Raw genomic sequence first — 27521 nt, 5'->3', positions numbered from 1 at the left:
TATTTATGGTATTTATGCCTGGCACATAAATAGGTGGTCAGTGAATATTTGTTGGATGAATAAAAGAATAATTAAAACCAATTATTTGTGAACCAGACCCCAGTCTAAGGATGATACATGTAATAATTTACTTTATCACATAGGCTGAAGCTGCCTGAGCAGAGAGGGACCTCAGGTGCCATAAATGCCCCTCCACGTGGATGGGCCCAGTCAGCTTGTCCTCCCATGCTGGGTGGGGGAGAGCCCAGTCACCCCTCACTGAACATTTCCGTCAGGCATGGTGGGTCCCACTGGGCAGGGCAGCATGGGGTAGGCCCAGGCTCTTGGGCAGGGTGGCTGCCTGCCCTGTCCCTTTTTGGGCTCAGCTCCTTGCTGTCGAGATGACGGGGGAAGTGCACAGAAGCCTCCAGGCCCCACAGCGTGGAGTCCCTTGGCATCCAAGGCTGCCGGCATGTTTCTCTCACTCTTCTCCTGCCCTGCCACCCCTCACCAGCAGGGTGTGGCCCTGGTCAGCAGCCACTGACTTGACATGGAAATCAGTTCTGTTGTCACCCGGGTCATACTCTTTAGCTGCTTCATGTGGTGTTAAGGATTAAGGCCTAGATCCCTAAGTGAAGTAGCCCCTAAAACCCACTCCTTCCTGTCCACGTCTGGGCCTGTCCTTCCTGCCCTCATCGTTTCCCCTCTTCTGCTGGCCCCAGTGATGCTGGCTCTTGCTGTGCCGTCTGCAGATGGGCAGACTTCTTCCTCCCCTGGGGCTCTGCCCTGCTGCTCCCACTGCCTAGATCCTTTCCCTCCCCAGCTGTCTGCAGCTGGCTCTGTCTTTCTGTCTCATTGGTTTCACTGCAGATGCCTATTGGAGGCACTGAGGCTGGGCCATGTTCCCATGATATCTCTCTGATCCTGCCTGGGTTAGGTGCCACCTCCTCAGAGAGCCCTTCCCTGTCTACCTCTGGTCCTTGCCTTGCTGCATAATCCTCTCTCATCCAAGGGGGGTGCATTCTAAGCTCCAGAGATGCTGAATAGTGCTCAACCCTGCATGTGCTGTGCTTTTAGCTATCCATACACACTTGCAATAAGATTTGGCTTATACATTAGGCACAGAAAGCAGTTAGCAATAAGAACGGAGCAGAACTACACAAGATTTCATCGTAACACTTAGAGTAGTATGCAGCTTGAAACTTAATTGTTTCTTGAATTTTCTATTCCGTATTTTTGGATTACCACTCACTATAGGTAAGTGAGATTGGGGGAAGCAAAACCATGTTTAAATGGGGGCATGCTGTCCTTTTAGCCATGTTCTCTGCTGCCTCCTCAGTGTCCAGGACAAGGCTTGACTCATAGAAGGCACTGAGCAGATATTGGTGGTCTGGCAGGTGGATCCTCACGGCTCTTTGAGGTACTTCCACAGTGCCAGGCACTGTTCTAAGTTCTTTGTACCCAGTGTCTCATGTGCCCTGTGTGACCTGCTAGTGCCTACGTTGTGTGTCAGCTGCTGCACCTGTGCAGTGTTGGCTTTGGGAAAGGATGGAACTGGGCTCACACCCAGGCCACCAGCTCCGGAGTTTGCTCTCACTACTGAGCCCTACATTTTGTGGGAGGCCAGGTGCGGCCCAACTCAGAGCCATCAAGCCAGTATGCAGCAGAACTGAGGCCCAGGCCCTGGCTCTCGACTCCCAGCCTGTACTGTGTGCTGGGCTGTGCCCTGCTGGCTGTTGCTTGGGCAAACAGCACTTCCCCAGATGTCTTTCCCTTGGCCCCAGAGCCCAGGTGAGGGACAAGAAGGGTGCAGAAGGTATCCCTGGTAGGGGAAGAGCTCCTGGGTGATGTGGAAACACCCAGGTTTACGTTCCTGGTCCTCCACTTGCTGGCTGTGCATGTAGGAAAATGTCAGCCTCCCTGTGTCTCAGTGTTCCCATTTGTAGAGTGACATTAACAGTACCTGCTGCCTAGGCTGTTGGAAGGATGAAAGGCATTAATTCACACAGAGCACAACAATGACTGTCTCTGTAGGTGGGTGTATCGATGCTAGTGTTTGCTGGGGAAGGTCCTCTGTGGACAGTGGTCCATGTCACAGCTCTGAGGGGTGGTGTCCTTCTACTTTGACCCTGGGCTCTATGGCATGATGTGTCTTGCTTTTTCTTTTCTTTGTTTTTTTTAAGACAGGGTTTCACTGTACAGTTCAGGTTCACCTTGAAATCACTTTGTAGCCTAGGCTAGCTTCAAACTCACAGTGATCCTTCTGCCTCAGCCTCCCAAGTGCTGGGATTACAGGTGTGCACCACACACCTGGCTCCATGAACCTTCTTGAGAGTATTCTCACTTGATCCTCTTGAGCCTTGTCTAGGAATCACAGCTCCTTTGGACTACTGGCCCAGAAAGGGTGGCATGGGGCCAGGGAGTAGTAGAGTGGACCTGGGTACAAGCCCCAGCTCTGCCTGTGTGATTGCCACGAGTGACTGTACTTCTGTGTCCGTCAGTCTCCACATCAACATCTCCTTGTTGTGTTCTTTTTTTGGTCGTTTTGAGACAGGATCTTCCTGTGCAGTAGTAGTTTAGGCTGGTCTTGGGCTCACTTTGTAGCCCAGGCTGCTCTTGAATTTACAGTGATCCTCCTGCCTCAGCCTCCTGAGTGCTGGGATCCTCCTCATGTTCTTGAGAACCAAATGAGATGACTGTGGAACTGCCTATTCATGGCTGTTTCTTGAGTTTTTTGGCTAGAAGGTGGGTGGGTTTCCCTGGGGATTTTGTGTTGGTGTCCCCTTTGGGTGGGAGCTCCTCCAGACACTGTGTTGCAAACCCTTGAGGAATGTGCTGGACAGAGGTTTTTGCTTTTCCTCTGGATTCTGAGTGTTGCTGTAACCATTCAACCTTGGTCCATTTGGAACTGGCCCCAAGGCTGGTCAGGCTGCAGGACAGCTCAAGTGACCCTGACTACCTCATGCATCCTGGATGGTGTCCGTGGCTCTTGGTTGGTGGGCTCGGTCTGGGCCTCCCGTGTCCTCTCAGTACCTTCCATGAGAGTGTGAGAGCTTTGCATAGGGTGGGCAAGCCAGCTTGGAAGGAGTGCTCCTGGTCCACCCCAGGTGCCAGTCTCTCAGAATCACTGTGAGAGCTACATGTTTTTCTTAGGAGATCTGTGATTGTCTCTTTTAGTCCACCATCTTAATCCTCAAAATCAGCCTTTTATTTCTATTTATTTATTTTTGGTTTTTTTGAAACAGGGTCTCACTGTGTAGTTTTAGACTGGCCTTGAACTCACTGTATGCCCAGACTAGCCTAAATCTCAAAGCAGTCCTCCTGCCTCTGCTTCCCCGAGGGATGGGGTTACAGACATGCGCCACCACACTCAGCAAAATCAACATTAAAACTTTTCTAAGAAGACAGCTGTGATTGATAAAGCATATCATAGGATGTGTCTCTACCCTCCTTCTAGCCCTTTTTGGAAAAATAGTAATAATAAAACAGGGATTGGGTTTTAGGCTGCAGCTTACTCCAAAGTGGGTACAGTTAAAACCATTTGAGAAACACTAGCTGGAGGTGCTGGGTCAGGGAGGGATGAGCCCAGCCCCACTTTGCCTGAGATTGCATTGGCTTTACTGTGCCCAGGCCGCAGGGCTGCCCCACTTGGCCTTTACCTAGATACTCACTGAGCACCCTGACAGTACTGGGGGGCACCTCCATGTTTGAACATGGAGGTTGAAGCAGATGCAGATCCCTGCCCTGCAGGACCAGCACGAAGGCTGTGGTGCCCCTGGGCTCTGCTTGGTGGGGAGGGGCAGTATATCAGTGCTCAGTGCCTCTGTCCTGTGAAGCGTGACGTGGTATTCATGCATCTCTCTTACAAGACAGGATGGAAAAATGTGTGAGGGAGGCCAGTTTGAGAAGGCAGAACCTCTTGTGGCTTACTGGGCTCCTCTGAGCTTAGTCCTTGCTCAGTTCAGCCAGCCACAGAGCTAAGTGACAACAACCTGCCCTCGGGGAGGCCAGTGGCTTTTGTGAGCCTGGCTGTTTGGCTTGGGGCACCCACTGTATTTTTTTCTTGCATTTGTTTTGTAGTCTGTGTCATAGTTTCCTCCTGTGTAATGAGGCAGTAGCAGGTGGTCAGTAAGCTCAAGTGCTTTGTGTTTATTTTAGAAGCCTCTTCGTGGTCTCTGGCTCCCAGTTCCCCTCCCTGGAGGTGGTCAGGGCTCCAGAGTCCTGACTGCACTTGCAGGATATTGGTGTGCACCTGAGCATGTGTGAGCAGAAAGTCTGTTTTCTAACTCTGATAGTGTAGGACTCCACAGAGTCCTGCACCTTCCTTTTTTTGTGTGAGCTATCTAGATCCCTCCAAGCCCTCGCCCAGATCTGCCTCTCTCTCAGCTGCAGGCTGACTGCAGAGATGCTTCCTGTGCGATCTCGCCATCCCACAACAGCCCTGTGTAAACTGGCGTGCTCCAGTATGTCCAAGATGCCACCATCTGGGAGACACACTTTTACATAACACCAGGAAAGCAGTGCTCAGTTAAATGATGACAGACTGCTAGCCCTAAGGTGTGACTGTATTCGCCAGTGTCCAGCATGGAAAACTATGCTGTATACCTGAGGGGAATAGAAGTGGTCCCTCTTGCCCCGCAGGGACGCAGTCCTAGGCGTAGGGGACCAGGCTCAGGCTTGTCTGCACTGTCTCTCCACTCGTGCCCTGGAGTCCATGGGCAGGGCCCTCAGTGCCTGGGCAGCACCAGAGCTGCAGCGCCTGCCATGAGGGTGGTTCTGGAAGATGTGTGTGAAGGGCTCAGCCTGCTCTTGGTTCCTGGCTCCTGACAGAGCTGGCTGCACTCACTGCGGCTTATTTCAGTCACCAGGATTTGGGAAGTTGCCTGCTTATTTGTTCTTTGAATTACCTCTTTCTTAGCGAATACATTTGCTTTCTCCCACTAGTCATGTTTTTTTTCAGGCACAAGCACAGTAGACAGGCACTCACATACACTGGATTGAGCCACCTAAGGTTGCTATATGGTAGATCAAAATAGGGCCATGTGAGCAGTCATTCAGCCTAATAGTTTTTCTTTTTTGTCTCTGTTCATTTGCACTTACTGGAAAGAAAGAAAGTTTGCAAGTACTGAAAAAACTTGTTTCCTAGCAGCTTGTAACACTGCTCCGCTTGGGTGTGCACAGGCCCTGCCGGGCAGACGATCTGTCCCTCTAGGGAGTCCTGCCGGCGCTCTGGCCTTGTAAGATTTTCTCAACTGCTTTGGCTCTCGGCCGCTTTCTTTTATTCTTGGTTTTCCTGTACAAGACATCAGTGACTTATAAACTTGAATTGGCCACTTGTTCTGGAGGAGCTGGGGAGGAACACTGTCCCTCCTTCATTCAAGGCTCAGGGTGGTGGCTCCTTCTCAAGGGGTTGTGAACAAAAGCAGCCTCCCCTTTTGATTGTTTTAGCACTGTCAGGCCTCTCCTGGGAGATGGAGGATTCCTCTCTTGGTACATTTCCCCCACCCGAAGCAACAGGCCTGTAAGATGTCAGTCAGGCCCCATCAGTTCTGCTTAGCTCACCCGTTGCTCCCCAGAGTCCTTAGAGGGGTTTGGTGTCTGCTGTCCCATTGGAGGAGGTTGGGCTGTGACTTTTCTGGGAGTTGACCTTCAGCCCTCTCACTCCTGAGGCCAGGGACTCAAGTGTATCCCCAAACAGGGAGGAGTGGATGCGGGCCATCCAGATGGTTGCCAACAGCCTTAAGCAGCGAGTTCCTGGTGAGGATCCCATGGACTACAAGTGTGGCTCCCCAAGTGACTCTTCCACGACTGAGGAGATGGAAGTGGCAGTCAGCAAGGCACGAGCCAAAGTGGTAAGTGCTGGGGCAGGTGGCCAGGGGCTGGGGCTGTGCTGGCCCTGTCTCCCTTGGTTCCATATAAAGTGTGCAAAGCTTTATCCCAGAGACTACACAGTGCCATGTGGGACAGGATGGTTGTCACAGAGGCTGCTCTGTGCCATGGGACCAGGGGGCTTTCCCCAAATAGAAAGCTCCAGGGCCCTGCGTCTGAGGCCTGTGCCTGGGAGAGCCTGGGGCTGTAGGCCACTTGGGACAGTTGCTGCCCGGTGCCCCTCCCACTCAAGCCTCTGCCAGCGAAGCAACATCTTTTGGTTTTTCTCTTTCTTTGTTAAAACTTCCTTCCATGGGCCAAGTGCCAGCACTGACCGACCCTGCTCTCTCTCCACCCCACAGACCATGAATGACTTTGATTATCTCAAACTCCTCGGCAAAGGCACCTTTGGCAAAGTCATTCTAGTGCGGGAGAAGGCCACTGGCCGCTACTATGCCATGAAGATCCTGCGGAAGGAAGTCATCATTGCCAAGGTAAGTGCTCCGGGGACTGCCATGCACTCGCTTCTGTGGGGATGTCAGGAGGCAAAATGACAACAAATGTAGTTTTAGGTCTAATTGGCTTTTATTTGTGATTCATGAATTGGGGGCAGAATCCATTGTGCACAACAGTGAAAGCTTCCACTGTACAATGGCAGACAGTGGGCTTTGTAAGTTGGCAATAAGAGGGGAAAGGCCGGCTGGTTAACATCAGGTTACCCTTTGCAGGAGTTAAAGCAGGGAAGACTTCCTTATTATGCTCAGGTGGACTGGACTTTCCTGTTTTGAGGAAAAACTGCTCTGTCTTAGGATCTCGCTACTTCTAACAATCCTTGTGATTCTTTGGCATTAAGCTTGAGTGACTCCATTTTGGGTTTGGTCTGGTCTGCTAAGGCCTAGTACAGCTCACTCTAAAACACTGAGCTATGTTGTTCGTTTGTGTGGTGCTGAGGGTGGAACCCAGGGCCTTGTGCATGAGAGTCATGTGCTCTCCCACCCGGCTACCCTTCTGCCGTCGTGATTTATCAGGGACCACAGTCTGGTAGGGGACAGCACTTGGGAGTGCTTGCAGGGCCCGAGCAGTGTTACCGCGGCCTTCTGCTGCTGTAGCTTCATTTACCCCATCTTCTGGGCTCAGTTCTCTAAGTGCCCTGTCAGAGAAGCGGAGCCTGAGCCCGGGGAGGAGTTTGCCTGCCTTCCACTCCCACACCCCACCCCGGGCTGTAGGCAGTGCAGGGGCTTCACTCAGTAGGTGCTCTCAAGGCCCGAAGGAGGCCCCTTGCCATGATAAACGGGGAGGCTGTAGGAAGCTAGGTCATAAATGGAACTCTATTTTTTTTGCCTTATTTAACAGATTTTATAGTAACACATTTCAAACATACATACATTTTTAAGAAGAAAAATATAAGGGGCTGGGGATTTAGCTCAGCGGCATAAGCACCTGCCTTGCAAGCAGGCAGTCGTGAGTTCAATCCCTGGTACCGATAAAAAAGGAAAAAGACAAAAAAAAAAAACCAAAAAAAAAAAAAAAAAAAAAAAGAAAAATATATTGGACTGTCACGTAGCAGTGATTGTGTTAAAACAATTGTTTCATTTCATTAGCTCTGCCTTCTACTCTTTTTTTTTTTTTTTGGTTTGGGAGTATTTTAAGGCATATTTTAGCTATCGTATCTTTTTGCCCATACAAACTTAAAAAATGTGCCTTAAGCTGGGCATGGTGGCGCACTCCTGTAATCCCAGCACTTGAGAGACTGAGGCAGGTAAATTATAGCAAGTTTGAAACCAGCCTGGGCTACAAGGTGAGCCCAAGGCCAGCCTGAACCGCATAGCAAAACCCTGTCTCGAAAATAAAAAAAAAAAGTGCCTTAATGGGTGAAGAATTTTAAAAATATGTAGTGCCGTGACCATATCCAAAAAAGAAACTTAGTTCCTGATACAGTGGGTCCAAGCAGGGCTTGGGAACCCCAGTAGTACACTGATATTTTGGGCCACATCATTTCTCACCGTGGAGCAGGGGGGCTGCCTTTTCCCTTCTGAGAGGTTTAGCAGCACCCACCAGGCATGATGGTAGAAAATAACTTTAGATATGCCACAGGGAATGATGTGCTTAGGGGAGAGCCAGCTCCAGATGTCTGTGAGTGGCTGAGATTTGGAAGCTCTCCTGGTGGGCCTGCTCTTGGTCAGACCTGATGCTGGGCTTGTGTTCAAATCACCCAGAGGTTTGTGAGGCAGGGATGTCCCCCACCTTCAACCTTACCCCCAAGTTTCTGCTCAGCAGAGCTGGAGTGGGGCCCGAGAATTTGCATTTCTACAAGTTCCCAGGCCAGGTCAATGCAGCCTGTGTGCAGACCACACCCTGAGAAGCGCTGCTTTACTCTGCAGCCTTGGCTAGATCCAGTTCCTTCTTTGGGCAAGAGCACGTTATAGCTGCTGACTCCCACATCCTCTGTGGCATCTTAGGGGTCTCATAACATCTGTTTGTTCCCTCGGTAGGGCTGTGCATCATTACGACAAAACAATAGGGATAAACAACTTGTAAGGACAGAAGGTTTATTTTGACTCGCAGCTTTGGCCGTCTCTAGCCATGACGGCTTAGCTCCTTTACTTACTCCTTTACTGATGTACTGCTGGCACAGTACATCATAGTGGGGGTCCTACTGCCACTTTGAAGGCACTTTCCCAGTGACCTACCTTGAATAGAAATTAGACCCTATCTCTTAGAAGAAGTTCCATCATCTGCAGGTAGCATGATGAGCTAAGGACCAGGCCATCAACACATGGGCCTTTGGGGGACATTCAAGATCCAGATTATAGCAGGATGTTACAGTTGGCCTGGGTTTAGTGGCACAGCCCTCGTCCTTCCGTTGTAAAGTCCTCATTGACTTTCACCTTGTGGTTTGGGGCAAGCCACTGATAATCCTTATCTGGGTACATTATTTAGTGAGAGCTCACAGATGGCCCTGTTGTCTTTTTGCTGGTATAATGCAATTGCATTTCGCCAAGTTCTTGCTGCTCTGTCTGTTAAAACTGGTGGTGGGGCAGTAGACATGGTACTGCTCCTAGCCACTCACTTGCACTCTCTGTCTGCAGGATGAAGTCGCTCACACAGTCACGGAGAGTCGGGTCCTCCAGAATACCAGACACCCTTTCCTCACAGTGAGTTGCACCTACCTTCTCAGGCAGTTAGGAGGGAGGCCTTTACTTCAGGCTAGAAGCCAAGGAGTTGAGGGAAAGAGCCCAGACCTGTCGCTCCAGTGGGTGGCCTTGTGTGGGTTGGGCATTGGCCCCAGGCATTGCCTGAACCAAGCACTGGTTTGGTATCATCTTCATAGACAGTGGCTTCATGTAGGCACCTTAAGGGACCAGAGATCGCCTGACAGGACGGTGCCAAGAAGTGTGGCTGCTCTCTGTCTGCGTGAGGGTCTCTTAGTCCAGCTCATCCAGACGGGAGGATATTTTGTTTTGTTTTGATTTTAAAATTCCGTAATGTATTGTTGTGTCTCCTGTCAAGGTACATCAAGGGGCTACCTCTTTGGGAGGTATCTTTTGGGCCATAGTCTCTATCAGGGTTGGTGGCTATCAGTTCAGTGGCCTAGACTGAGGTTAACCCATGTGCCTCTTTTGTAAACTGGAGATTGAACCCAGAGCTTTGCACTGAGCTACATCCTCAGCCCATTTATTTATTTACTTATTTATTTAGAGACTTCATAAGTCTCTGTGCCATTTCTTTAATTCAGCTGCTGTCAGGTATCCTATTAAGTCATAATGTTTGTTCACATGAGATCTAACAAGGTACTTGAAGGATAGTACAAAGCACTATAGTGTGGTGACCAGAGTTACCCAGGGGATCTTTGATGGATCTGCTGTAGTGCTTCCTAGAGCATAGTTTGGGAACTAAAACACTCTTTGTTGGTTGATAGTTTGTCTACCCTGTCTATGGAGCTCCTAAGCCATTGATTGCCATGGCCAGCCACTGTGTGTGTATGTGTGGGGGGGAGGGCGTGCGTGCGTGCATGCAAGGGATAATGTTTAGTATAGTTTACTGTTAAAACAGAAGTCATAGTTCTGATTTTTCCTCAGCTGTGCTGCCTGGGAGTTGAACCCATCTGCTGGACTCCATGTCTCGTGGTCAGGCTGGGGTGTAGGGCCGTCTGTGTGCATATTCTGGGCAGAGCCTTCTCCTTCCCCATGTCTGACCCAGTGCCCTCCTGCCCTTGTTCCACAGGCACTGAAGTACGCCTTCCAGACCAACGACCGCCTGTGCTTTGTGATGGAGTATGCGAACGGCGGGGAGGTGAGCTGCAGCCATGGCCTGACTTCCTACACATCTGTCGGGGGTGGGGCTACCTTCGATGGAATGGCCAGAGGGACTTTGAATGGGATCCAGGCCTAGCCCCTTCCCTGCTGTCTGAAGCAGGTGGCATCATCTCTGTTTCCTAGCTGGAGGAACTGAGGCTCAGGAGGCTGAGTAGCTTTGCAGGCTCACATGGCTGGTGACTGAGCTGCTGGAGGAAGGATCCAGCCTGAGTCCTGAAAGGCATGGAGCGAGGCTGTGGGGCTGCTGGGTGACAAGTGGAAGGGTGTGCTTAGAGGCTGTGGAGAAAGCACCCAGGGGTTAAAGTCTACCTGGTCTCTGTGTCCTTCCCTCCTTATGCAAATAAATGTCCACGTCCCCTTGTCACCCACTTGTCCCTCAGCCCCTCCTCTGCATGCAGATGGACTCACTAGACTGGCTCATTTGTTTGCTTCGTTCGATTTGGTCTTGCTCACAGTTTATTGTCACTTGCTCGTGACTTGTGCTTCTCCTTGCTTTCCTGCTGTCACTCCCTCCTTCACCTGTCCCTTCATCCTGTCCTGCAGATCCTCTCACTGGTACCTGCTGGCTGTTGTCACTCTTTATCCCCTGCTCTTTTTTCTTTCTTCCTGTGAGCTCTTGTCAATTCACAGTCCCTTACTCAGTCCCCCTGGCGCCGTGTCACGGGGTGGCTGTGGGCCCCTCTTCCTCTTGGGGCTGGGGTTTGACCTGCTCCTCACCCTTTCCGCAGCTCTTCTTCCACCTGTCCCGGGAGCGAGTCTTCACAGAGGATCGGGCACGGTTTTACGGTGCAGAGATCGTCTCGGCTCTCGAGTACCTACACTCACGGGACGTGGTGTACCGAGACATCAAGGTGAGCAGGTGGCTGGGGTGGGCGGCTGCAAGCACCATCCAGGCCCAGGGTGGTACATGTGTAGGATTCACACCGAGGAGTCAGCCTCATGGCTCTGTGGCGAGGACTTTTCCGAATGCCCTGTGAACAGTCCCAGCTGTTGGTGAAAGTGTCCATTTTCACAAGCCATATGTATAAAACATTGTTTTTTAGCCAAGAATACAGCTCAGTGGCCTGCCTGGCAAGCACAAGGTTGTAAGTTTGATTCCTGGTACAGAAAAAAATAAATGTAGGCTACTTTGAGACAGGGTCTAGTTCTCTAGTTCAGGCTCTCTTGGGACTCACAGTGGCTGTCCAGCGTTAGCTTCCCTAGTGCAGGGGTAAGGTGTGCACGAAGCTTACTGGAAGCCTTTGGAAAGTAGTAGGCCAGTGTCCTCCACAGCAGAGCAGCTGCGTTCACCTTGGCATGCGTGCGCATGCACCCCGCCAGGGAGTGGGCCACATGCATGTGGTTTTTTCACAGGCAGGATGCCAGGCAGCAGGAAGGGAACAAACCACAGCTATTCAGGAGCGTGGACGTAGCCTGTAGTCATCACACGGGAAAGCCAGAGTGGAGGAGGCGGAGCCAGTGTTTACAGATATGCTTGTCGCCCCTCAGTGTTAAAGCCTGCAGAAAGGAAGGGCTGGGGATGTGGCTCAGTGGTGGAGCACTTGGCTAGCATGCAGAGGCACTGGGTTCCATCCCTGGCATGACAAAGGGAAAAAAACCTATAAAGAGAAGCAAGGAATTAAGTTATTTCTGAGGTCCTATAACTAGGAAAGGGCACATAGAGCTCCCGGGACACTCTCAATGTAATTTCTTGACCTAGTGGAAGTTACACAAAGGCACCACTGCATTGCCCATTTGTTTTATGTTTTTTGTTCTTTCCTGGTGTCTGTTTCATAATTAAAAGAAAAATATTTAAAATGACATACAAGGGGCCAGGGATTTAGCTCAGTGGCACAAGTGCAAGGATATGAATTTGATCCCCAGTACTGGGGGTAAAAAAAAACCAAAACAAGAAAGGTGGTGCCCTTAGTGGCAGTAGATCTTGAGAAACTGCAGTCTTCCCTTAGCGAGTGGCCAGAGCACAGAATAGTGTTGGGTCTGGCCTTCCTCTGAGCTCAAGGGCACACACTTAACCCTAGTGGTGTGTGTGTTTCCTCACACATGCTGCGGCCATCCTAGCCACAGGGTTGATGCCCAGGAGCCCCAGGTGTGACAGTTAACACCTCAGGCCACAGCCTGAGGGCAGGGCTGGAGTGACAGGGAGCCCTAGGAGGACATGTGTCCTGTAAACTGACTCTTCCCACAGCTGGAGAACCTCATGCTGGACAAAGATGGCCACATCAAGATCACTGACTTCGGCCTGTGCAAAGAGGGCATCAGTGATGGGGCCACCATGAAAACCTTCTGTGGGACCCCGGAGTACCTGGCGCCTGAGGTGCCTGGGCTGGGGTCACAGGAGCGCGGACACCAAGGGTGGCGGGCCCCTCGGACCTGTGTGCCTCTCTCCCTCAGGCCTCTGAGGGTGGGACTGAGCCCTCACATCTCCCTGCGCTGCCCCTGGTGTGCGCCTGGCACTTACTGTCCCTGCCCCTCAGGTGCTGGAGGACAACGACTATGGCCGTGCAGTGGACTGGTGGGGGCTGGGTGTGGTCATGTATGAGATGATGTGCGGCCGCCTACCCTTCTACAACCAGGACCACGAGCGCCTCTTCGAGCTCATCCTCATGGAGGAGATCCGCTTCCCGCGCACGCTGGGCCCCGAGGCCAAGTCCCTGCTGGCCGGGCTGCTGAAGAAGGACCCCAAACAGAGGTGAGGGCTGGTGCTGCCCCACCCAGCCCAGTGTCCCTGCTGCCACTGTCCCTCAGCCTGGTGGCCGTAGTACCCACGGGGACACTTCTGTGGGTTCCCAGTACCTCTTGTCCCCTGTGCAGCCTCTGATGGTCCCTACATGTGGCACTTTCGTACTTGGGGCCAGTCCTTGACACTACCTACATTGGTGATTTATGGAGACATTGAGGGGTCGGGCAGCGCTTTTCCTGGCCTAGAGCCACTGAGCTGTATGTAGCTGAGCAGGATACAGATGAGTCATTTTCCACACCTGCCCTGTCACCTTCCTTCCTGGACTCAAGGCGAGGGCAGGCTGCAGGTGCACATGTATCCTGATTGGTCTTCCTGCTGTGACATTGGCCTCAGAGCTCCCTCCCTCGAGCTCTTTCCCCGTCTGTGGAGTGGTTGTTTGTGGTCACAACAGAATCTTAAGGCTGTGCCCGCTGCTGTGGGAGGTGGGTGCTGATGACTGTCTCTGCCCAGGCTTGGTGGGGGGCCTGGCGACGCCAAGGAGGTCATGGAGCACGGGTTCTTCCTCAGCATCAGCTGGCAGGATGTGGTGCAAAAGAAGGTGAGCACCCCACCCTCCCCCAACAGGAGCTTTAGGGGCCTGGTCGGTCACAGACGAGCGGCTTGGGGCCAGTCCTCCGGGTCCCTGAATATGTGCTCCTGTCCTCTGTAGCTGCAGCCACCCTTCAAGCCTCAGGTCACTTCTGAGGTTGACACGAGGTACTTCGATGACGAATTCACTGCCCAGTCCATCACAATCACACCCCCAGACCGCTGTGAGTATTGGGCCACTGGGACTGATGGGGTGTAGGCAAGGTGGACCCAGCTCCCCAGGAGGATCCCGCAGGCCATCCTGTGCATCTGGGCAAGGGCCATTTGCTGTCAGTCCTTCTTGGACCCGGGAGAGTCACCACAGTGCATTCCAGGTCCTGGGCTGGCAGGAGACACCAGTTGTTGGGCTGGATGGAATTTTTGAGTCTTCCGCTGTCTGTGTCTGTCTGTGTCTTACTGTGAACCCACCCAGGCTGGACCGGAGACGGCTGTGACTGAGCTAGCGGTTCAGGTTGGGGGAACAGCCCTGAGTGCTCAGGGCTGTGTAGGGTCGAAAGATCCTGGGGAGAGGGGAGGAGAGCCTGACACTGATGTCATCCCCAGGAGTGCCCCAAGGGTGCTGGCGGAAGGTAGTTCATTGCAGATGGGGAACAGTCTGCAGGTGGAACCGGGGTGTTCAGGGGAGGTAGGAGGACGTGGGGGTCAGAGTCAGAAAAGGATCTCAGGAATGAGCCATCAAGGGAATGAGGACCTTTTTTTTCCCCCCTGCTGTGTGCAAAGCTACATCCCTAGCCCTTTACTTTTGAGACAGGATCTTAATAAGTCACTAAATTGTCCAGACTGGATTTGAACTTGCTTCAGCCTCTCAGAAACTTAGAATTCTTTAACTTTTTTATTGTTACATTTTTTATTGGTATACTTGAGGCAGATATGGTGATCACATTCACCATAGGGCATTTGTACCCGTACGTGCTGTAGCTTGCTGCTTTTTTGTTTTTTTTCCTCTTTCCTTTTCCCTCCCTTCAACCCCTCTTCTCCTCCTCATTTACAAAAGCTTTGTTTCCAGGTTTTTTTCCTTGTTTTTTTCCCCCTCCTTCCTTTTCCCTCTCCCCCTGCCTCATTCTCCTTCTCATTGGAACATTTTCCTAGAGGGCCGGGATGACAGGCATGCACCGTCATGCCTGGCTGAGCAGGGGTCCTTCGCGTGGGGAGCACACAGGGTTTTGTGCGAAGGGATAGGGCTGCATCCAGGCTCTAGAAACTCCTCTGGCTACACGCAGAGGGAAGGGTGGAGTGAGCAGGGCAGGGCAGGGCAGTCAGCTGGAGAGGTATAAGCTAGAGCCTGGTGGTGGTGCGGGGTAGAGAAGAAGAGGGACGAAGGGGACATTGGGAGGCTGGGTAGGCTCACAGGTGTGTCCCAGACGGGCTGCCCGAGGCCGGCCTGGGAAGTGGGCTGTCGTTGCGGGTGGCTCCTTCAGCAGCAAGGTTGTGAGTCTTCCCTGACCATTCTCAGGGGGAGCCCCAGCTGGCTGAGGGCTTGTCCTGTGGTCTCAGTGTAGCCTTTTCTGAGGGGTGTTCCCTGGGAAGTCCAGTGGGGTGTCCCTGACCATCTGCAGGCCAGTCACCCCACTCTACCTCCCCCCCACCCTGTAGATGACAGCCTGGGCTCACTGGAGCTGGACCAGCGGACGCACTTCCCCCAGTTCTCCTACTCGGCCAGCATTCGAGAGTGAGCAGCTGCCACCACCAGAGGACGCACCCATGGTCGCCGTCCACCGCCTGGGTGGATTTTTTAAGAAAAACTTTTTATTTTGCCTTTTTGGTTTGTGTTCCCATCCTTATTTCCCTCCCGGTTTCCGATCTCTTCCTTCAGTCCTTGTCTGCCCCGCAGCGTTCCCGCAGCCTGCCTTCACCACCAGCCTCCCATTTGTGCCCAGACCAGTGCTGGAGGACTGTCCACCTCCCACCCCAAGATGGGCTGTTGGGAGGATGGAGTGAGTCCAGTTTTTAATCAACACCAGCCCCGGTGAGGGCAAAGCGTGGAGCTGCAGGGCTGGCTTGGATTTCAGCCCAAACACTCATGGGCGGCTGCCTTCGCTGCTGCTTCTAGATGGAGGCTGCTTCTGGGATGCCCCAGTAGACTGCTGATGGCCTTCTGTGCCTGTGGCTTGGCTCAAAGGCCTCAGTCCACCCAGTGCCACCCCACTGGGGACAAAAAAGCAATAATGTCAAGGGACAGGCAGAAGGTCTTTGGAAGCTATGGGACCAGGGGCTTTGGTCTCCTTGGACCTATGATGTAGGGAACCAGGAAGGGGACGTGCCCTCCCTGTCCCCCCAGCTGCTCTCCTGACCTGTGGGTACAGCAGGAGGAACTTTTGGGGGCAGCCTGCCTACCCTGCCCACAGCCCCGTGCCTTACCAGGGCTTCCTTCCAACAGGCCTTACCTCCCACTGGACCCTGAACCTGGCCCGGCCCCTTGGAGGGTGGAGCTAGGGTCGCCTCTTCTTTCTGCCTGGGGAAGGGGGACGCCAGCCACAGCTGTTACACATCCCTCTCAGAGACAGTATTGGGCCCAGTGGACTCGGGTCAAGGAGGAAGTGGGGTGGGTGTCTGGTACATACTGGCGTACAGTAGCCTCTGCAAACAGGGTTTCAGCCCCCTCCCCGCCCCCATCTCCAGGGCCCACTTTCTGAAGCCTTAAGGTGAACATGAGCGAGAGCCTGTGTCCATACTGTGGACTACGTTGTGGTGCAGACGTGCATGGCTGTGTGTGCACATGTGTAAGGGTGGTGTGTCCAAGCCCTCGAGTGCGCGTGGTGTGTGTTGGCTCGGGCCCCACCCCGGCCTGAGCGCTTCATCCTGTGGGGGAAGTGGGCGCGTTGCTGCCCGTCCCCTCCCCTTCCCCTCAATGTCCTGGGGTGTTTTGAATTCAGTTTTCATGATCTTGATCTCCCTGCCCCACCTCCCGTACTAGGCAGTTCTCAGAAAGGCATGTGGGGGGTAGAGGGCTTGGTCAGGGTCTTTTCTGTGTGTGTATGTGGTTTATCTGACAACTCTTCCCACTCCCCACTGGCCTTATTCCCTGTATTTGTACGGTACAAGCAATAAAGACACTCATTTCAGAATGGGGCCAGCCTGCACTTATGCCGGCCACTGCCTGCCTGGCCTTGCCATGGTTCTGGAGTCTACTCTGGGCACCGTCCCACCTCTCCCTTGCTCTGTTCTTTGGGCCCTGCTGAGCCAAGGGGAGGAAGTAGGGGAGGTGGGCAGGTGGGTGCTGAGCCTAAGCTGAAGAGGGTGGAGGTCTTGAGGGAAACAGCTGGAAATTTGGGAAGGGTCCTCTGGCCTAGGGCAGGGTGTGGCAGACAAGAGACCATTCCAGGGTCTCAAATGCTGCTCAGGCTGGCGGAGCAGGTGGAGTGGTGGGAGGGTTGGGTGGCCCCAAACAAGGAGGGTGAGCCCTGGAGCTGAGCGGAAGAGCCCTAGAGTGGGGCTTTACTTCACAGCCCCTTCCACACCGGTGCCTTGAGGCCCTAGGATCTGTGGTGTGTTAATGGTATTTGTGGTTGCCATCAGCCAGGAGCACCTGAGCCTTTGGTTATGGCTGCTTCTAGCTCTGGGGGGTCACTCCTCTGGCTACTGCGTCCCTTTAGCTGGAGCTGGGACTGCTATCCTTAGGTCTCCGTCTGCACGCCTGAGTTACTGAGCCAAGCCACCTGGCTGCAGCAGGGATCATGTCATGCAGAGGGCGGCACAGATGAATCCATGTCAGGTCTTGTGGGGGCACGAGGTTTTCAGTGAGGACCATGGGAAAGTTGAGTCCATGTTGGGATCTGCCACAGCCACGGTGCAGAGTGCTGGTGTGCTGCTGTTGGTGGGGGCTTTTCTGACTATGTGTGGACCTTATTGTCTTTAATTGCAAACCAGGTATGTGTGCAGGGTGCTTGTAAGGTTCACAAAGGCCTGTAAAGAAACGCCCTTTGCTCTTCCCTCCAGTCCTGGCCACGCAGTGAAGGATGTGGACAGTTTGTTCTCCCGGCACAGCGTGGCTCACTGAGGTCTCCCAGTGTGGGCACATTCCTGTCTACCTCATGCTTTTAGTCCTCCTCTCAAGCTGCATGGGCAGGTCCCACACTGGTCACCTGCTTCTCTTAGTGGGACGTGTATCCTTAGATGTATTGGTGCTTCTTAGCTCAAGGTGAACAGTTTTAATAAATTTTACAAATTTGAGTATATTGGTCTTTTTTGGTGTCCATTTTCAACATTTCATGAAGATGTGTGTGTGTAAATGCAAATGTATAAGAAGAAAGTGACACCCCAGGCTCCAAGACTCTGAGCCAACACTGTACTGTGATGGCTTAAGTAGGTTGCTCCTGTGTGGCATGGGGGATGCACATGAGCAATCCCAGCCACTTGGGAGGCTGAGACAGGAGGGTTGCTGTGAGTTCCAAGTCAGCCTGGACTGCGGGGACCTTGTCTCAAAAAAAAAAAAAAAAAAAAAAAAAAAAAAAAGATTCCTCCCGCCTTTGTGTATCACTCTCCTACCAGGTACTGCCCTGCCCGGCAGGACTGATTATCTGAGCCTCACCTTTGCATTCTGAGGACCTTCTGGTGCCTGGTGCTGACTGAGCTGCCCCTTGCTAGAAATTTACTTTAAGTTTAGGGTTTTGCTTTTGTTTCCTACTATTGGAGTGCTGTAATAAACCTTAAGGACCCATCTCCATTTATGCTTTTTTGGCCTACATTCTAGGATCTTAATATGTGTCAGAGAGTTTTCCAAAAAAATTATAGTGACTCAAATATTTAAAAGTTTGAAATAACTACAGACTTGCAGGAAACATTTCAGAAATGGTACTAAGATGATTCTAGGGCTGGAGCAGAAGTACAGTGAACCTAGAGCGTCTAGTAATGTACAGAGGGGCACTGTGCTGAACCCCAGAAGGGGTTGGGTGTGCTTGGTATTTGTGAAGCCTCAAAGCTCTCTACCAATGAGGCAAAAGCTGGAAAACAAGAAAACTGCGCAGTGTGGAATTTTCCCCTCAAGTATAAAAGAGTTTGCACTGGAAAGTGCAATGAGAAGAAGTGCACAGGTGTGGGGTGCACAGGGTGGGAGGCTCCTCTAGAGTACAGAATGGAGGAGAGTTGATTCTCAGAGACCTGACAACAGCTGTGTTAGCACCAGCAGTAAATCATGTTGACAGTGTGTACCGCTGCTGGGAGGTTATCAGGATTGCTCTTGACTGTGTCCTCTTCCCAAAATACACAATCCCAGAGATGGCCAGGAGCACGCTGCTGATCCCTGCACTTGGGAGGCTGAGGCAAGAGGATCACTGCAAATCTGAGGCCAGCCTGGGCTACATAGTGAGACCCCGTCTCAAGGAAAAGCAGAAACACCATAACCCTGGTCTAACCAAGGGAAAGGTGACCATGAGCGAACCCCAGTTGGACAGTGCACTGAGTTCCTGAGCAGGAGGTCTCGGGACTGTCACAGTCATTTGCTAAAGACAAGGAAATCCTGCAAGTAGCTTGGATTTAAACATGGACACAGGCTGAGCCAGGAGAGACCTGAGGAGATGGACTAGAGGTTCTCTGGATGGGATCCTGGGACAGAAAAGTCAGGCAAGGATTTCATTTCATAGCAGGTGAAACTTGGCCCCTTAGTCCTGACAGCTGTGCCTCACTAAGTCTTAGTAGGTAAAGCAGGTGTAGGATAGATGGCTCTGTACTATGTTTCAGCTTTCTGTAAGTCCCAACAATTTTTATGTAAAAAATACATAAAATAGGGCTGGGCATTGTAGCTCTGGCAAAGCATTAGCCTAGCATGTTCAAGTTCTGGGTTCCATTCCGGTAGTGTAGGGAAAAAAACCCTTTTCCTAGGTTCCTCATGTTTTCCTAATTGGCAAAATTGGCATTTTGTATCTATTTTACCTCTCCTCCCCACTTCATATGCATACATCTATCCCTAAACAAGAATTCTGTCTTCCATACTGAGTCTACTTCCCAGAATCAGCCAGCACCGACACAATGCTCCTCTACAGACCTTAATTCCATTTTACTGATAGTCACGAGTAATATCTGCATATTAAAAATAACAAAATGGGGGGCTGGGGATTTAGCTCAGCGGCATAAGCACCTGCCTTACAAGCAGACGATCGTGAGTTTGAGTCCTGGTACCGATAAAAAAAAAAAAAAAAAAAAAAAAAAGCATCTTCCTGGCTAATGCCCAGGAACCCACACTGGATCTAGATGCCAGGTTGGGAACTCATGGGACAGTTACTCTGCAGACTTCTGTCAGGCCTTGTTGCTTGCTGTGTCTCTGGTTAAATGCAAGTTGCTTTTGGCTGAATTCACATGATGAGCCAAACACGCCCCCCCCTAACCTGTGAGGCAGTGCATGATGACCATCTGCTCCCTGCAGTGGTGATTGATGGGCCCTTGCAGGTGTCTGTTAGGTCTGTACCCTGTAGGGGATAGCCCAAGTTTTCTCTGTTGGAGTGGGAATGGAAGGAAGCTAGGTTAGCGGCGCACCTGAAGCCTCCCCTCCCCTTTCCAGCTGCACTAACTTCTCAGTGAAAACAGCAAGTGCTTCCTACCTCGGGATCTTTGCTCACGCACTTCCCTTCACTTAAAATGGTCTTTCCTCTGCAGTCCTGGCTCTTTCTCAGGTCTCATCTTCAGTGTCATCACCTCACAAGACCCTTTGGACCACTGTCTCTAAATTATGTCCACCGTGTTTGTTATGGTTGGGATGCTCCCCCAAAGCCTCATGTGGTCATGGGGGGTGGGTTTTTCAGAGGTTGCTGTATGTAGAGTTTGTGATTGGTTCATTGTCTAGTGCTGGGATTGGGGGTTGTGAGTGCCACACCTTCCCTAGGGCAAGTAGTCTGCATAAGATAGAAGGGAGGGAAAGAGACTTGCTTCCCCCTTTTGCTCTGGCCGCTTTTAGTATCTTCTGCTGCCATGAACTTTTGCCCTCTACTATGCCACCCTGCCTTGGAGCTTTGATTGTGGCCTGAAACCTGCACAGACTGTGAGCTATATCAACCTTTTCTTCTTTCGTTTTGAGAGTGGGCTATTTTTGTCTCAGCAATGAGAAGAATAACCAAGACACTCCTAAATCATTCAACAAATATTTATGTATTACTATGTCAGGCCCTGTCATAGGCATGAAGGAAGAAGATGAATAAATGCCCATGATGCTCACTGCCCACATGGTGCTCACATTCAAGTCAAGAGGAGGACAATAATACATGCTTGGCTACAAGGCAGCAAGTGCTAAGGGCACAGTAAGTGCAGGGATAAGAACAGGAAATCCTTCAGATGATGCATTGCCTTTTGTGGAGACGGTAACATGTGGTGACATCTGAGTAAACACCTGAAAGGAGAGCTGGGATGGAAACAGTATCTGGGAAAAGAACATACTGTGTCAGGCAGAGGGAAGAGCCAGTGCAAAGGCCTAAGGGTAGTGTGAGTGCTGGAGAGGAGAAGGTGGGTAGGCTTGGGATTGATGAGCTCAGAGAGGTTTGTGTGTGTGTAGTGGAGACATAACTAACATAGAGGGACCTAGGGCTTCAACCTTGCCCTTTCATACCGGAAACTGAACCAAGAGCTTTTTTTTTTTTTTTGGTACCAGGGATCAAACTCATAACCTTGTGCTTGCCAGGCAGGCACTGTGCTGCTGAGCTATATCCTTGGCCCATGAGCCAAGAGCTTTCATGGAGCTATATCCCCGATGCTTTTTGAAAATTTAAGACAGAGCCTGTTGTGGTAGCACACATTTGTAACCCCAGCACGCAGAAGACTGAGGCAGGAGGATTGCCTTGAGTTCAAAACAGTCTCAACTACATAGCAAGACTTTTGTCTCAAAAAACAAAACAAGAATTATGACAGGATCTTGCTAAGTTTCCCAGGCTGGCCTTGAACCTGTGATCCTCCTATATCCTTCTCCCAGAATGCTGGGAGTACAGATGTGCACCACCACACGCAGCCCTGGGCCTTCACCTTGAGGGATATGGGAACCCAGATGGCGTTGTGATCGGAGGAAGATGCAACCTGGCTCAGACACGCACCAGACTCTCTGGCCGCACGTTGGGAGCAGGCTTGGAGCTGAGGGCAGGGACAGTAGCTCTGAGGCCGCTGCACTGTCCTAGACTGATTTTGGTGACTTGTCCCCAGTGCAGAGGCCTTCCTTAAATACTCGTCAAAATGATTTATAGCTCCGACGCCTTTTTGTTTCTGTTTGTTTGTATCAGCCTGTGTACTGACCTCTTTACGACCCTCTTCTAAAACCCTCAGGACAACCCTCTTGACTGAGTTTTGAAGCAGCCCCCAGGGGCTGGGGATTTAGCTCAGTGGCATAAGCGCCTGCCTTGCAAGGTTCGATCCCCGGTACCAACAAAAATAAAAAAATAAAAAGAAAGAAACAACCCCTAGGTTGGGATTGAGAAAAGTGAAGCAGTGCTGCTTCTAGGCGCCAGAATGAAGATTTGGTTGACTTAGGAGGCCGAGGGCAGGCGAGGAGGCCGACCTGCCGACCTATCTACCTGCCTACCTCTCACTCACTATTCACTTTTGCATTCGCGCCTGCCCCAGGCCAAGCGAGTCCTGCGCGCGCGAGCTCAGTGCGCATGCGCTCAGGCTTGTTGAAAGCGCTTGGCGCGCGCCCCTCCCTCCTGCTGCAAGCGTCAGCTCCCGGCTTAGTTCGACGCCAGGCTGACAATGCTGGTGAGTGAGGGGGGCCAGCGCTCCCGGCCCTGCACGGGTCTCTCTTCAGGCACTGAGCCCCCAGCCTGTCTCCCTTTCAGGTTCCCGCTGTCTCTTTCAACCCAGACTCTCCGCGTGTCCCTGTTCCCGATGGCGTCGCGGCGGGCGTCTCCCCTGGGCTCCAGGAGAGGCCCCCGGGGCCGCGCGCGCCGCCAGGGCTGGAGGAGGCGCTGAGCGCGCTGGGGCTGGAAAGAGAACGCGAGTACGCTGGGGACATCTTTGCTGAGGTCATGGTGAGTGGGGCAAGTGTGGCGCTATCCCTGCCCTGGGTAGCAGCCGGCCCAACACACTGTCAGCGAGAAGCCCTGAATCCCATCTCTCCCGCGGCCCAGCAAACTCCCTTCCCAGCCCATAATTTACAGACTTTCCTCCCTCCCACTCGCATGCTGGCGAGGGAAACCAAGTCCTTCACTGAACCACATCCCCAGCTGTCGCAAAGGCGCTGAGTTGCCCTGCTTGAGCTCGAACTCACGGTGCTCAGCCATCCAGAGTGCTGGGATTACAGGTGTGTACCACCGCCAAACTTTCTAGGTTGGGCACAATTCCATTTCCCATGGCCCCCAGGCTGCCTGTAGCCCTTCCTTTGGTATTTCATTGTCCCTTGCACTTGGCACCTCGTATTTATTCCTTTAAGAAACAGTGATTTAACATGTTTTGAGCGTATCATAGGGTTGCTACAACGAATATCTGTTCTCCATTGTAGGGAGACAGACAAGCAAATATATTCTTTAATTACAGAAAGTCACAAAGACCAAAAAACAGGCCATGGTAGTCTTCAGACGTGTGCTTGAAGAGACATTGGAGGGATAAGTTTAACCCACATCCAGCCAGCCTGTCCTGGGCTGAGGTCTCTGTGAAGAACGGAGACCAGTTGTGCTCACAGAAGTCTCCAAGGTCACCGTAGGGGCAGCCTAACAGGGCCAACAGACCAAACATAAAGGGAGACACTGAGTGACTCCTGAGTGAAGATAAAATGGGGGGATAGAGAGGGAAGAAGCAGCACTGGATAAGGGGAAGAGCCTGAGAACATCTGAGAGGAATTAGGATTTCTTCCTAAGGGTACTGGGAGCCATGGAAGAGTTTTGAACTAGAGGGTTCCTTGGTTACACCCTTCTTTGCATTGACCATTCTGGGTACTCCTAGAGAAAAGGGCTGAGGGAGGATTGGTGACAAGAGCAGAATTGGCAAATCCAAGGACTAGGGATGCCCGGGTTGGGGGACACACAATGGAGAGGTGGGTAGGGAGGCATCCAGAACAAAGTCCAAGGTTCTAGAGGGCAACAGTGAAGAGGAGCATAGCTGGATGTGTTGGACTGTGGCGCTGCTGTGACATCCAATGATTGGGGGAAGGCTGTTGCACCCTGGGCTGGAGCTCAAGAGAGCAACTGAGGCACAAGTGTGGAGAGTGAGGGCTTCACCCAACCCCAGGTGTGCCACGCATTGCCCCAGAGGGTTCTGCCTCGAGCCGTGACTCCGGAGATGCGCGCCCTAGTGGTGGACTGGCTGGTCCAGGTGCACGTAAGTGACAGGGAGAGTGAGGAGCACCTGTGTCTCACTCACCTGGGGCCACAGTGGTCATCGGTCCCTCTCCCCAGGAGTACCTGGGCCTGGCAGGGGACACGCTTTACCTGGCTGTGCACCTGCTCGATTCCTACCTGTGCACAGGCCGAGTGCGCCTTCAACGCCTGCAGCTGCTGGGCGTGGCCTGTCTGTTCCTGGCATGCAAAATGGAAGAGTGCGTGCTTCCCGAGGTACTTATGGGGCGGGCGTGGAGGGGAGGGGCCCTTGCTCATTTCTGACTAAACTCCTACCATGTGCCAAGCACTTTATGGTATACTTGGCAGCCTAGCAAATCTGAGGTAGGGGCTGCTAATGTGCCTTCTTAGCAGAGTAGGTGGCCCATACCTGTAATCTCAGCTTTTTAGGTGACTGAAGCAGGAGAATCTCAAGTTCGGGCCCAGTGAGACTCAGAGAGACCTTGTTTCAAAATTAAAAATAAAAGAAGGCCAGGAATGTAGCACAGTTCGAAGGCCTAGGTTAAATTCTCAGTATGAGTCAGGGGCAGGGTGGAGAGGAACAGAAGGGGAGATTGAGGCCCAGAGAAGGCATGAGATTTGCCCAGTTGGGGCTCAAACTCCATCCTGAATAGTTGCAGTAAGAATGTGCATAAACTCGGTGCCTTGTTGGAGCTGCCTGGGAAGTGGGCAGTTTTTCGGTTGTACGGATTGAAAATGAAATGGAGACAGAGAGTTTAAATGCATGTCCTATGTCATGCAGTGAATAAATGCTGGGTCATACCAGGCATTCCCTCTTTGGAGCCTTCGCTATTCACGATTTCCCGACAAAAGTCAATGGCTCTCTTACAGACTAGTTAATGGAGGGAGACATTTGGACTGAACACACTCCAGGCTCCCTAGAGGAGGGGAGTCTAAGGGTACCCCCACCCCCATCCGCAGCCTGCCTCACTCTGCCTCCTGAGCGCAGGCTCCTTCTCGAGGGCCGAGTTGCTCCGTGCGGAGCGCCGCATCCTGAGCCGCCTGGATTTCCGACTGCACCACCCGGGCCCGCTGCTCTGCCTGGGACTGCTGACTGCGCTGACCGGGAGCCGCCCCCAGGTGCACGCGGTGGGGCTGTGGCCTGCGAATGGGGCTGTAGCCCGAGGTTCACCCTGTCTCCCCCGCAGGTGATGCTACTGGCCACCTACTTCTTGGAGCTCTCCTTGCTGGAGGCAGAGGCCTCGGGTTGGGCTCCTAGTCTTCGAGCAGCTGCGGCTCTGAACCTGGCACACCGTGTGCTCGATGGGGAGGGCTCCCGGCCAGAGCTGGTGCTTTACAGGTAGACCCTGGTGTCTGCTGCTTTATGGAATCTCCCTTCCTGGTCTCTAACTTCACCATGTCGGAGAATGAGAGGCACTTAGACTTGATTTCCTGGGAGTGGGAGAGAAAGAGAAAGGGGTGTCTGCCTAGCTTAGCGGATCCCACTTGCCTTTACGGGGTGGGGAAGAGGATGGAGGTGTTTGTGCTGACTCAGGGACTCAAGGAAGTTGAGATCTTCCCAGGCTCTGAAGGATGATGTGTTGCAGATTTGAGAGTGAGACCTCCCCCCTGTCGCCTGTTTTCGAATGGGGTTTCTCTTTAGCTGCTAGAGCCAGTAACCCTTTTAGTCAGGCCACTGGATAGCTTTTCTCTCAGTTTGGGAGCCCAGGGTAGGGTGGATGTCTGCTATCCTCGGTCCCACTCCTTCCCTTTCTGAGGGTCCAGGATTCCCCCAGGGAGAATCAGGTATCTGACCTCCTCAGTGCTCCCCAGGCAAGACCTCGAGAGGGTCCTTGAGAAGCCCCAGGACTCAGGTGTCTTCTCAACCTTGAGCCTCCAGCCTCTTCCCTGCCTCTATTTTTCCACCTCCCTGTTGCAGCCCCGCAGAGCTGGACCCCCTGGAGCCATGCATGGTCCGCGCTGCGCTCCGAGGCCCCGAGCCAGGCTGTGCCGCGGTCTTCCTCAAGTACTCTCGGCCCCAACACCAGGGCACGAGCCTCGTTGCCGCCCACTTGCTCAGCCGCCCCCATCCTGGGCCTCCTTGAGCACCGAGGGCCGTTCTGTAAACAAGCTTTCACTGTATGTTGTCTCCTACTCCAATAAAATAAACTTTTATTCTGAGCGCTCTCTGTCCTGATTGGTTGAATGCCGTTCGCCTCTCGCTTTTGATTGGTAACTTCTTAGGCCTCTCATCGCTCGGATTGGATGTTCTTACCAAGTCCCTCAATAATTTCTGGAGTTTAAGATGCAAATTCTAAACTCTTCCGGGAGGGGGCACTGCCGGACTTCCTCAGCTCTGCTCAAACCAGCAATGGGATTCCTTCAGCTCTGGGAAGAAATTGCAAGGGGTGGAAACTAAGGGGGAACTAAAGAGAGCACGCCGCAGGCATGAGAAATGCTACTGCAGTGTTTCACCCTTTAATATTTATATAAGAACTTTTCACCCTTTATTCAAGTAAATCTAGAAATCTGCAACTCCAGGAACAGCTCAGTGTTTATATGTTGTCAACAAATTTATGGTTGTACATACAAATTAAGCACATCACTTGTGTTGACTTGTGAAGGTCATGGCCTGGTCAGATCCCTGCTAGTAAGAGCCTAATAACTGGTGCTTGATTTACTTAGTCTCCCGGGTACCACTGTGTCAAGAAGTATAGCATCGATCTCACAGAGGGGTGTGGGAAGGATGTTACTTAATAGATGGGGAAGAATTTAAGACAGTGCTGACATTTACCAGCTGTTAAGTGTGAGCAAGGCACTCTGGCAGGACCAGGTACAGGTTAGCAGTGAGGTGCAGCTGTCATTTGTCTAGTTTGCCACTGCCATTTAGTAGGTCAAATATTCATTATGAGTCAATGGATAGCTGTATTTTTCATTAAAAATAATTTGAACACACCTGAGGCACAGAAAGGTGAGTTCACTGCTAGGAAATACAAACTCAGGAATTTTGGCCTCTTAACAGCCAGGGATTGGAGGTGCACAGAGGAATCTGTGTCCACCTATGGATTTTTCAAGGTCAGACCCCAGGAAGGAGGTGAGACCCGTTCAGCAAAGTCACAAGGAATAGTCAAAGATGCTGCTGGGATGGAAGGTGCCAAGTTCAGTTTTGGCCTGTGGGACAGGACCTGTCATGAGACCTCCAAGAACACTTTCCGTGATGGACAGTGGAGACCCAGGCTCGGTGTTTGTGGCTGAAACCCAAGTTAGGGTCTTGGGGTAGGGAAAGGAACAGGGATACATAAAACTATTGACTATCTTCTTAGTCAACAATGATTTATGGATCCTGACTCAGAGCCAGGGATTTGTGATCAAATAACTGAGTGTAATGGATGGTATGAAATCACCCATTAAGCACCAGGTCCTGTGCTAAGTGCTCAATTTGCACAGAAAAATTCAGTTCTGACCACCCCTCAGAGGGACATACACAAGAAGGAAGCAAAAGTGCAGGAGGAGCGAGGCATTTGGCCAAGATCCCACAGCTAAGGAGGCGGCTGAGGAAGCCTAAAGGGCAATCACCTCATTTGCCCTCCATCTTCCTCTGGAAAGCCTCCCACGTTTCCTGCCTTGAGTTTCATTCAGTATCATGCTGCTTTCTCTGCACGCTCTCTCTCCCCAGGGACTTGCGTGCTTCCTCGTTGGCTACCCTTGCAGATGTGAGCTCAGGGAGGTCAAGAAACTACTTTCTCTTGGAGGTAGAGTTATTCCTTCTTCTTGGAACCTGTCAGTCACCACCTTGGCCTAGCGCCAAGACTTCATAGAACCCTCATAGCCTGTCATGTCTCCCCCATCCTA

At 52.0% G+C, this 27521-nt stretch overlaps 2 protein-coding genes across 10 annotated transcripts in view; both read left to right on the top strand.

Annotated features, from left to right (window-relative positions):
* Positions 1-17661, top strand: part of Akt2 (AKT serine/threonine kinase 2) — a 52992-nt gene extending 35331 nt beyond the window's left edge. For all 7 annotated transcript variants that reach the window (XM_003461993.4, XM_013159155.2, XM_063252760.1 and 4 more), the window contains 10 exons: positions 5678-5831; positions 6210-6341; positions 8937-9002; positions 10072-10140; positions 10892-11014; positions 12349-12477; positions 12638-12852; positions 13354-13441; positions 13553-13655; positions 15085-17661. In XM_003461993.4, coding sequence (XP_003462041.1) covers positions 5678-5831; positions 6210-6341; positions 8937-9002; positions 10072-10140; positions 10892-11014; positions 12349-12477; positions 12638-12852; positions 13354-13441; positions 13553-13655; positions 15085-15164 — 1159 coding nt within the window. In that variant the 3' untranslated portion in view covers positions 15165-17661. The remainder of the gene's footprint in view (positions 1-5677; positions 5832-6209; positions 6342-8936; positions 9003-10071; positions 10141-10891; positions 11015-12348; positions 12478-12637; positions 12853-13353; positions 13442-13552; positions 13656-15084) is intronic.
* A 4367-nt stretch (positions 17662-22028) lies between these two features.
* Ccnp (cyclin P) lies at positions 22029-25850 on the top strand. 3 transcript variants are annotated; one of them, XM_013159149.3, is made up of 7 exons: positions 22029-22155; positions 22236-22427; positions 23623-23712; positions 23790-23945; positions 24651-24809; positions 24878-25029; positions 25609-25850. In XM_013159149.3, exons 1-7 carry the CDS (start codon positions 22150-22152, stop codon positions 25772-25774), a joined length of 921 nt encoding a protein of 306 aa, XP_013014603.1. In that variant the 5' UTR covers positions 22029-22149; the 3' UTR covers positions 25775-25850. The 3 variants fall into 3 exon arrangements, with proteins under 3 accessions (XP_013014603.1, XP_063108838.1, XP_063108839.1); XM_063252768.1 differs by lacking the exon at positions 23623-23712; XM_063252769.1 differs by lacking the exon at positions 24651-24809.
* The last annotated feature ends 1671 nt before the right edge of the window (positions 25851-27521 follow it).

The sequence above is a fragment of the Cavia porcellus genome, unplaced genomic scaffold (assembly GCF_034190915.1).
Source record: "Cavia porcellus strain 051 isolate PalLab524CR breed Dunkin Hartley unplaced genomic scaffold, mCavPor4.1 scaffold_7, whole genome shotgun sequence".
Classification (NCBI taxonomy): Eukaryota; Metazoa; Chordata; class Mammalia; order Rodentia; family Caviidae; genus Cavia; species Cavia porcellus.
The sequence above is the reverse complement of the archived record's forward strand: the minus strand, read 5'-3'. Positions and strand labels throughout refer to the sequence as shown.

What these genes read in the sequence shown, in the direction of transcription:
- Ccnp (XM_013159149.3), top strand. An exon ending in ACATCTTTGCTGAGGTCATG is followed by an intron (nt 22,428 to 23,622) that starts GTGAGTGGGGCA and finishes ACCCAACCCCAG; the next exon opens with GTGTGCCACGCATTGCCCCA. An exon ending in CCAGAGCTGGTGCTTTACAG is followed by an intron (nt 25,030 to 25,608) that starts GTAGACCCTGGT and finishes TCCCTGTTGCAG; the next exon opens with CCCCGCAGAGCTGGACCCCC.